The 11,045-nt window shown below is 43.5% G+C and overlaps 1 protein-coding gene across 1 annotated transcript in view; it reads left to right on the top strand.

The window, feature by feature from the left end:
* Positions 1–11,045, top strand: part of fat4 (FAT atypical cadherin 4) — a 98,711-nt gene that overhangs the window by 69,940 nt on the left and 17,726 nt on the right. The window contains exons 7-9 of the mRNA XM_020594047.1: positions 3,385–3,565; positions 6,255–6,505; positions 6,808–11,003. Of these exons, the coding sequence (XP_020449703.1) occupies positions 3,385–3,565; positions 6,255–6,505; positions 6,808–11,003 (4,628 nt within the window). The remainder of the gene's footprint in view (positions 1–3,384; positions 3,566–6,254; positions 6,506–6,807; positions 11,004–11,045) is intronic.

The following is an 11,045-nucleotide window of genomic DNA, read 5'->3' as shown; positions in this document are numbered from 1 at the left end:
TTCAGCGTGCCACAGAAGACTGTTCCTTCTCCCAAGTCAATAAACAGGTTGTGACATCACGTCCTGTCTAGAAGTGAAACGCCTGGAAGGATGGCCGTGTGCTCTACATACTGTACACACCAACACACACACACTCACATGCTGGGCTAGCCTTGTAGCTTAGCCTGCTTCCGCTTTCAGTGGAAAACAATGCCACTGATGTGCAACAACTGCTCTCACTGTGTAACTGAAGGCAGTTTGAGCCCAGAAAAATATACTTGCTGCTTGATATTCAAAAACAAATGTTTAGTCATTCCCTCAGTCTCTTGGTAGGAGCTAATGGGTTTTGTAGACAGAGCCACTGAGTTCTCACAGCCACTTATCAGCCCAGCTGTTCCAGCTTTCAAAGAACATCTCTGATAAACAGCAGTTTTGGTGAGTTGCTCACTGTCAGACACACTTTGCCAGGCAGCAGCAGCAGCAGCAGCAGCTTTGCGGTGACTAACTTAAACTGATAAAGACACTGTGCTCCTCAGTTAAGAGGATCAGATGAGGAGGGACTAATCTGTTGCTATCACAACCTCCTGACTCAAATCAGTCTTGCTGTGTACGTGCAACATGTGACAGCACAGGTTCAAGCATATGATGTTGACTGGATTATCCTGCTGACTACGTTTGTTCAGGCTCTTAGCTACATGTTGTGCCTGATTACATATGATATACTATAGACTGGATGCCACTTAAATACCACAGTTTACATTTTCCAGTTGGATTGTGTTTCTGCTGTTGTTCATTCTTCACATTTAATGTCAAATTGGTTGTTGGACGCCCCTGTGTAAATCATGTATCATGTTTATAACTAGTGTTCTCTCAATCACAAATATTTGTAAAGGTGGAAATACATAATCGCCTCAAAATGCAACATTGCCTATATTTGGTTATAAACACAGGATTCTTGAAAAGTCAGCAAAGGCGTAGGTAGAACTGCAGAGGACATGAGTCACTTTAGTAATGAATCGCTGAAGATTAGTGTTGTATGGTTTTTTGGATAAAAATTGTTTACTGTTACCCCTGTTTGTGTCATTTACTTGGCTTCTGGAATTCAGCTGTGTTTATCCTGAATGTGCAGGTTAGCCACTTCTGTTCTGACCAGAAAATCTGGACATATGACAAGCTCGAATGTCTGTTTATTGTCATAAAGCCGGGCAGTGAAATGATGTTAGAATAAACTATCTCAAATCTCATTTTGTGAAAACCCCCTGCCCTCCTGTAATGAGCTGTGGTGGTCTCCCAACCCAACAATAATGGTCAAATTTGTTGATCTTTGTAAGGAAGTTCTGTTTGTCCTCTCTGCTTCGGGGGCGGTCACAGCTTGGTGTCAGCAACTTAACGGCAGCTGAGAGCTTGTAGGGGATTTTACTTCTTGCTCAAGGACACTTCAGCTGGTGTGATGCTGTTTGAGGAGGTTGGAATTCTGTTTCCTAGTCCGGATGTCAAGGCCGGATCTCTATATATGTATACCTCAATACGTTTTTGGAACAGGCTGAAACTAATTCTGCAAATTTTAGACTGTATGTTTTAGGTAAAGTACAGCTGTTAAGACAGCATTTCACAATGGTTAGCATGTTAACATTTAGTAATCAGCACTAAGCACAAAGGACAACTGAGGCTGATGAAAATGTCATACAGTAGGTTCTGCGTGTTTTGGGTAAATTAAATGTTTTCCTTAATAGGGACTTTAGATGAAAAGGTCTGAAAAGCATTGGTCCTCTAGAGACCTTGAAAATTTCACAGCAATCCATCTATTAACTGTCAATATATTTTAGTCTGAGCCAAGGCATCGGACTGACCCACGCTGCCATCCATACAGCCATGCCGCTATAAACAGTAAATAATACATAAACCTAGTACCTGTACCATAAGTCTCACTGGGTCTGGAACCGCAACAGACTTCTCTACAGAGTTGGTTTCTTTTTTCCTTTTACTACCTTTTCGACATGCAGTGTGACAGAGAGGAGTCATTTTATCAGCAGTACTCATGAGGGACAGATACAGTCATTGATCTGACTTCCAAACAACAAGAACTAGCTCAAAATGCAATGAGCAGGTTGCCCTGATTTTCTCTGGCTGAGCAATAGAGCCAGTGTTCCTTAAGCTTTATTTTCTGACCCTCCACCCCCCAACAGTCTCTTTTCTCAGATTTGTTGTGCTTTGATTTTGCACAGCTCTGCATTAAGAGAGAATTTTGGTGTCCATCCAAATGTTTTTATTATTTCTTATTAAGCTAGGCCCCCATGGTATGCAAGTTCAAGTATCTGATGCTTTCAGCAGCTGAGTACACAGCCACAGGAGACACAAGCTCATGATTGTGTATGCGTTTATTTGGGTGTATTATAGTTGACACATTCACATAGATTCCTGGAGCGAGCTGCAGGAGGGAACAGCTACACACTAGAGGTGGGAAAAGTGCCTCATGTAGCTTTTCTCAGTCCTCAGGTGCTCTCTCTCCTGGTTAACAGTGTAAACATATGCAAATCATTAAGAGCTCAAAATAACTCCAGTGCTTTAAAGATGTTCCCAGAACCCGTACTGTGACTTTACAGTAGGTGAAGAGAACTGAAGGTCGGACAGTTCAGTATGTTTTTTCAGTGACTCTAAAGGGCAGCTCTAGCAAGGCAGATGATTGGATCTCTTTTTTTCTGTTCTGGTTTTTCTGCATTGCAGCTTGTTTTCATCTGCTATTGATTTAAATCCGTCCTCCTGAGGCCTGCAAGCCCCGTTTCGTCACCCGCTCCAGGAGAAAAACGATTCGATTTTTGCTGAAAATAGCACTTCTCCTAACTCAGATTCCACAGAAGAACTTGCTTAAAATAGATACCTCACTGTGCAGATAATATCTGTGAGTGTCCAGGACCCCAGGAAGGACGCCTGAAAGATTTGGTTTCAGAGGCACTGAGCTCTTTTGATGTGTTCTGCGCTGATGTGTGTTGATGTGGCACTATGGCCGACTGAAACCCAAACCGGTGGCCAGACACATTTGCCTGAATTAAATGCAGCAGCAATACTGTAGCTGAGTCCTTGCATGAGTATGAATTGGGTCAGTGTGGCTCTCGCTGCAAATGACAAGTCATGTATAATAAGTTAGCATGTGTCTGAAGTTAAAATGCGACTCTTTATGGCACTCACATGTTACTGTGTCCCCTTTACCAACTTGGCATGAAAAGAAGCTTCCAGTACTGTCGGTTAGAAAGTTGTCATGTGAATGGAAAGTAATTAGCTGCTTCTATCCAGGCCAGTGAATCAATTTCTCCTTCAATTCTTTTTATTGTGCTCACTGAAGGAACAGGAAACTGCTCTTGTCACTCACGGTTGTTTTTCTCTTCCTTTCCTCCCTCCCCTCTCCAGGGTCTCCACCTCTGAGTGGAACTGGGACTGTAACGGTTTTGGTGGATGATGTCAATGATAATGTCCCAGTTTTCTCCTCTTCCACCTTCCACACCACCATCATGGAGGACGCCCCGACCGGGACAGATGTGCTACTGGTCAACAGCTCAGATGCAGATGTGGGCATCAATGGTGTTGTAAGGTACTGATAAAGAAGTTTCTACACTTCTCTGGCTCCTCTTCACTTATTTTATTTATAGAGAACTCCTTTTTGTATTTTATTTGTGAGAATCTAACGGGTAAATATTGGTGTCTCTGTGTTTTGACTTGTTTACTTGTATTTTTTAGCAGTTTTTGTGAGAGAGAGACAGCATTTTATGCCTTTATTAAAGAGCTCAGAGACACATATAGGCGCTTATATACAACAAATGTTCCCAGCACAAACACAAACTCCATTACTTTGCAATTAATGATCAGTGCCTTCAACCCCCTGGGGCCTCAAGGCGCTCCACTTGTTTATGTGTTTGAACCCAAATACATTTCAACAGGTTTGACTTTGATCCAGTTTTTCCAGCCTTTTAGGTTGAAATACAGTTTGTAAGGGACTAGTTTTCTAAGGGGACGTTAACAATGAAATAATTTTTTAAAAATCTTTACAGACATGATTACATTTTGAAATGAATTGAAAAAAATATAAACCAAATTCTAAAACAAATTAGAGAAGTAGCTTCACAATCTGATTAATTTCTTCCGGGGACCTCTGTAGGGAACAACAGGCAATTTTCACTCAATGTTTATTTCAAATTTTATTTATTAGGAGACAGATTAATAAAGGAATAGGAATCTTTTGTGTGCATAAGACTAATGAAGCCATTTCTCACAATGCAGAGGAGATCTGTGTCACTTCCAGTAACTGTTGTAATCAGGTCAGCTTTAGTTTGCTTTACTGTACAGTTCCAGTAACTGCTGTAATCAGGTCAGCTTTAGTTTGCTTTGATTCCCTGGTGTGAAACCACCTTTCCAGGCCACATAAGACCAGTTTTAAGTTTGCCTCACGCCTTCGGTGAAACGTTGTACCTCATCATTGGCTGTGTAATTCCAGGACGATGTTGCAATTGATGGGACCAGTTTTGGGTTTGCCTCACGCCTTCTGTGAAACGTTGTACCTCATAATTCCAGGACGATGTTGCAATTGATGACAGCAGTTTAGGCAGAGAGTGTAGAGTTGTAATCAACACCCAGAGTCATTGTTTGGGCTGCTATTCTCAAGCCAGATGACAAACTTTTCATACTTTCAGCCTCTTTCCATGGGGCGGCTAGTAAGAGCTTCTGGCCAGTTTCTCTCATGTTGGACGCTGACTCAAGTGTGACCCCTCCTCTCTCCTTAGTAACCCCACCGGGTACACACTGGGGGTACCACAGTGCGCTCCAGTTTCCAAAACATGGTAATGAGGATGTTAATCATCTATGACAGTGTGAGTTGTGTCCATCAGGGGTTCAGGGAGATGGAGGCCCTTTACCAGAACTGGTTACCTTCAGTTATTAGTTTTGGTTCATACATTCATTTAAATGTAAGTCTGACACCTGGATCTGTCTCTGGCCTGTGTTCAGACCACAAACATCTTTGGACAGTTTGTTATTGATGATGTCCAGACAAGCTTTGTATCCACTCTGTGTTCACACGGTGTTCTGTAATTTGTCATCCCGTTTGTGGAGGGACATGCTTTTTCAAGAAGTCTTTTCAATATATGCACTGATGTGTATGTATGTACTATGTGTCAGCTTACATTTATGTCTTGGCCCTGCTGGAGACTCGTCAGATACAGGCTGAAACATGATATTTTTTTGAAAGCCAAAGAGTGTGCCCCCTAAGTCCTGATGAGTAGGTAGCTGTGTGATGTTATGTATGTACTTTATGTTTAGTTTGTGTTGTATGTGATACATCTTTTAGGTATTGCATGTTTAATCTTTTTTCTTAATGATTAATCAGTTTGAAGGATTCTGGAGTTTTCCAACTTCAGAAGAGAAGGCAGCTTGAACCACGGGGCCTCTCTGTGGCCAGTGATGCAAAAAACAGTGGATACATTTGACAACAAAAATTAAACCAGATGCCTCAGTCAGTTCACTCACTGTTTAGATGTCATGCCAGTACAATAATATGAACATTACTGCATGTTTTATCATCAAATCTGCACTTGTGACATTTGAAACAGTGCCCTCTATGGATCACACTGTGACTGTTCTGAATGAGACCCATCAGCCAGTGGCAGTGGAGCAAATAAAATGAACAAACTGGTTTATGGGAATGACTCATGTCACACGTGAAGGAGCTCCATAGCCACAGTGAAGTAACAGGGAGATTTTTATGGATTACCTGCAGGTTGACACCTTTTAGTGTCCTTTCACAATGTAATATCTTATTTGAAACACTAAAACATGTATATATATGCAAGTGTGGTAAAAATCCCTTGAGAAGACCAGTTAGTCATTTTCTCTGTTTCCTTTTCTATAGGCAATTCACATGCACTTCTGATTGGTGCAGATTTTTATTAATGCAAATTGATATTTCACTTGGCAAAGATAGAGGAACGAATATATCTACGACATGACTTATAATAAATATAGGTCCTGGAAATGAGTGTGTTAGCATTTTGCCAAACAATGTCAAGGAGTAAAAACAATCAAACATAGAATTTACTATGTCTAATAATATTTTTATAGTGTTTTCATAGGTACTTAAAAATGACTTTACTACTCAGAGTTGGTTTTTATGAGAACTCACAAGGCATCCAACACAAATTCAGTTAAATATCTGACCCAGCTACAGTCCCTTGTTGATCTAAATTTACAAACCTGACACGGAAACTTGTCCTGCTTTATTTTTCCCACAGCTACAGCTTGACTGGAGGACATGGCCGCTTCTCTATCAATCCGGCTACAGGACAGATCATCACCAGCTCCCTGCTCGACCGAGAAGACAGGGACAATTTCCAGCTGCTGGTTGTGGCAACAGATGGAGGTCAACCTGAGGGCTTGTCCAGCTCCGCCACCGTGTCTGTGACTGTGGCCGACATCAACGATAACCCTCCACGTTTCCACCACCACCCCTATGTCACCCACATCCCTGCCTCTACTGGAGCAGGTGAGAACAAAGTGTCATGGTTTGCACCTGTTCTCACTGCTACTGGGCTGTGTCGGTGTTACTTTAAACTTTTGATTTGACCATGCTGATGCCCTGTTTTAATTACATAGGGTATTTGCAGTTTCTTGAAAAGAATTTTACTTTAGTTTTAAACTGGAAGTTTTACTGTTTTTGCAAAGTAAAGTATTTCTACACAGATCATTTTTCTTACTTGGCTTCATATGTATGTTTAGGTGTAAGATAACAGATGGTGGCTTTTATTAAATGCAGTAACACTTATTTCTTCCTGTTTGTGTCATCAGGGTCCCTGGTTTTCGCTGTTACTGTCACTGACGAGGACTCGGGTTCCAACGCCCAGCTGCACTACTCCTTAATGGGGCGAAACTCTGAGAAATTCAAGATCGACCCAGTCAGAGGTGCCATCACGGCCAATGAGAAACTAACTGGAAGCTCAGAAGTTACCCTCACTGTTCGAGTAAAAGACAGCGGTGCTAACCCCAAAACAGACATGACCACTGTGACTGTCCGCTTTGTTACTGGAGGAAACTTCCCTGTCATCAAGCTGAAGGAGCATGCATTCACGTTCCCTGAGAGCCAGCCGACAAACCACATCGTTACAACAGTGACTGGGTCTTCTATGAGGGGTGGACCTCTGTCATATTATATCGCCAGTGGCAACCTTGATAATGCCTTTCATATTGACCAGTTATCTGGCGAACTGTCAATCAGACACCCACTGGATTATGAACACATTCAGAAATATGTTCTCTGGATTGAAGCCAGAGATCAGGGCTTCCCACCTTATTCTTCTTATGAAAAAGTGGAGTTAACTGTGCTGGATGTGAATGACAATCACCCAGTGTTTGATAAGGATCCCTTCCATGCTGAGATACTAGAGAATCTTTCACCTCAGCGGGTGCTGATGGTCTCTGCTGTCGACCTAGACAGTGGCCCTAATGGACAGCTGGAATATGCTATCATTGACGGCAATAAGGAGAACAGCTTCAGCATCAATCGAGCAACTGGTGAAATACGGACCACCAGGCCACTGGACCGAGAGAAAGTGTCTCAGTATACTTTGAAAATCAAAGCCACTGACCGGGGGTTGCCACCCAAAAACACAGCAGTCAAAGTGCTAATCAATGTACTGGATGTGAATGATAATGCCCCCAGGTTTTCTAAGATCTTTAGTGCCACAGTGGCTGAAAATGCCCCAGTGGGCTACACTGTCACCAGAGTCACCACCACAGATGAGGATGCTGGTTCAAATGCCATTAGCCGATATTCACTTACAGATACCAGTCTTCCATTCAATATTAATCCAAGCACAGGAGACATAACAATAAGTCGGCTACTCAACAGAGAAGACACAGATCATTACATTATCAAAGTGTCTGCCCACGACTCTGGTTGGACAGTTAGTACAGATGTTACCGTATTTATAACAGATATTAACGACAACGCCCCCAGATTTAGTCGTCCTTCCTACTATCTGGACTACCCTGAGCTCACAGAGGTGGGCTCGCTGGTGACACAGGTGTCTGCCACAGACCCTGACGAGGGTTTCAATGGCAAAATATTTTATTTCATTCGGTCCCAGTCAGAGTATTTCAGAATTAATGCCAGCTCTGGAGAAATATTTGTGAAGCAGCAGTTAAAATATCAGAACTCAACAAGTGCTAGTAGTATAAATGTAAATCGCCACAGCTTCATTGTCACGGCCTCGGACCGGGCAGTCAAGCCTTTGATGAGTGAGACGACAGTAATTGTGAACATTGTAGACAGTAACGATAATCCTCCAGAGTTTGACTCACCTAGTTACTTTACTCCTGTCACAAAAAGTGTCAAAGTTGGCACCAGACTGATCAGGGTTGTAGCTCATGACAAAAAAGACTTTGGCCTTAATTCAGAGGTTGAGTACCTAATAACAGGTGGAAACAGCTCGAATAAATTCAGACTTGATAAAACAAGTGGATGGATTTCTGTTGCCTCCTCCCTTACATCTGATATGAATAAAAATTTCCTCACTGACATCACAGCAAGTGACAGAGGAAATCCTCCTTTGTCAGCACGAACATCAGTGCGAATTGCAGTCACTGAGGAAAACCACCACACCCCTGAGTTCTCACAGAGCCAAATCTCAGCTACTGTACCTGAAAGCCTTGCTGTGGGTACAGCAATAAGGACCCTGTCTGCAAGAGACAAAGATAAAGAAATGAATGGCCTTATCACATACAGTATCACGTCAGGCAACGACAAAGGTCTGTTTGCACTTAATAGTAAAACTGGGGTGTTATCCCTAGCTCACCCTCTGGACTTTGAAGAGAAGCAACAACATGAGCTTAGAGCTTCAGCCACTGATGGTGGTTGGATTGCAAAAACAAGCTATGTCACCATAACAATACATGTAACTGATGTGAATGACAACCCTCCTGTGTTTGATCCTGACGAGTACTTCCCCATTGTACAGGAGAACGTTCCCAGTGGCACCACTGTGGTCAAGTTGAGCGCCAGAGACCGTGATTCAGGAGCTAATGCAGTCATGGCTTATGTGATTCAGTCATCAGACAGTGACCTCTTTGTTATTGACCCAAACACGGGCACCGTCACCACCCAGGGCTTTTTGGACTACGAGGCTAAGCAGGTGTACCATTTAACAGTGAAGGCCTTCAATGTCCCAGATGAGGATCGCTGCAGCTTCGCCAATGTTAACATTCAGCTAAAGGGAGCCAATGAATACGTTCCTCGCTTTGTCTCCAAACAGTACTACTTTGAAGTCTCTGAAGCTGCTCCAAAAGGTACAGTGGTTGGGGAAGTGTTTGCCAGTGATCGAGACCAAGGAGATGATGGAGTGGTTCACTACCTTATTTTTGGGAAGAGCAGAAACAAAGGCTTTGGCATTAACAGAAACACGGGTCAGATTTATGTCATAGGTACTCTAGACCGTGAGAAAGAGGAAAAGATTTCACTGAAGGTGTTGGCAAAGAACGCAGGAAGCATCCATGGGGCAGATATTGATGAGGTATTTGTGAATATCACAGTTCTTGACGCTAACGATCCTCCAGTTTTTACCCAAGAGCTGTATGACGTGCAGGTCAGTGAAGGTCTCCCAACAGGTGGTCTTGTTACCTTTGTTAGTGCTGAGGACTCAGACTCTGTCCCGAGCTGGAGCAGATTTTCTTACTCCATTGCTCCTGAGTTTAATAGAAATGTTTTCACTATCAACCCAAAAACTGGCCAAGTGTCTGTGGCTGCGGAGCTAGACAGAGAAACAACTCCTGTGTATAATCTGACTGTTCTTGCTGTGGATACTGGCACACCTCCTGCAACCGGAAGCACAACTGTGATTGTGAATCTGGAAGATATCAACGATAACGGTCCAACTTTGACAACCACCTATGCTGAGGTAATGGAGAACCAGAGAGCTGGCACTGCAGTTACAACACTGACAGCCTCCGACCCAGATTTACCACCCAACCAAGGCCCTTTCTTATACAGCCTCCTCAGTTCTGGCTCTGCTAACAGCTACTTCAGCCTGAGTCCAGCTGGAGTGTTAACCACCAGTCGGGAGATCGACAGAGAACAGATTAGCGACTTCTATCTCTCTGTTGTGATTAAGGACTCAGGTGTGCCTCAGATGTCCTCCACAGGAACAATCCACATCAAAATAAATGATCAGAATGACAATCCTTCAGAGCCAAGGTCCATGGAAATCTTTGTTCATTACTTTGGGAACATGTTTTCCGGAGGTTCTTTGGGAGATGTCAAACCCCAAGACCCTGACATTCAGGACAGGTTCCACTGCTCCCTCATTCCTCCATCTTCTGGTTTGTTTAGTATCCCAACAGGAACATGCAACCTCAACTCTAAAGCCCGCTCAACAGATGGGACTTTTGAACTAACTATCCGTAGCAGTGATGGTGTCCATGGTCCAGTCAGCAATACAGCCAGAGTCCTCTTCCTAGGTTTCACAAATGCCACAGTGGACAACAGCATACTCATCCGACTCAATTCTCAAGGAGTCAGAAATTTCCTTACCAACCATTACCTCAGCTTCTTGCGCATTGCCAACTCTCAGCTAGCAGGACTGGGCACAGGGGTGCTGCTTTATGGAGCATTTGAGCTCGACAATCAGACTTTCCTGATGGCAGCTGTGAAACGGGGCCATGGACAATATGTCAACCCCAGTGGTGTGGCCACATTCTTTCAGAGTATCAAAGACATTTTATACAGACAGAGCGGGGTGCAAATAGATGCGGTGGACCATGATCCTTGTACACGAAACCCATGCCAGAACGGAGGCAGCTGCAAGAGGCGTCTCAGTGTCGGGCCTGATTTGAAGACAGAAGAAAGTGTCCCAGTGATTCTTGTTTCCAACCACCCCCTGCAGCCCTACGCCTGCAGCTGTAGGCCAGGATACACAGGAGCTCTGTGTGAGACAGACATCAACGAGTGCCAGCCATCACCCTGTCACAATGGCGGCACCAGCCACAATCTGGTGGGGGGCTTTTCCTGGACCTGTCCTGGACGCTTCACCGAG

Source organism: Monopterus albus, unplaced genomic scaffold (genome assembly GCF_001952655.1).
Source record: "Monopterus albus unplaced genomic scaffold, M_albus_1.0 scaffold21.1, whole genome shotgun sequence".
Classification (NCBI taxonomy): domain Eukaryota; kingdom Metazoa; phylum Chordata; class Actinopteri; order Synbranchiformes; family Synbranchidae; genus Monopterus; species Monopterus albus.
The sequence above is the reverse complement of the archived record's forward strand: the minus strand, read 5'-3'. Positions and strand labels throughout refer to the sequence as shown.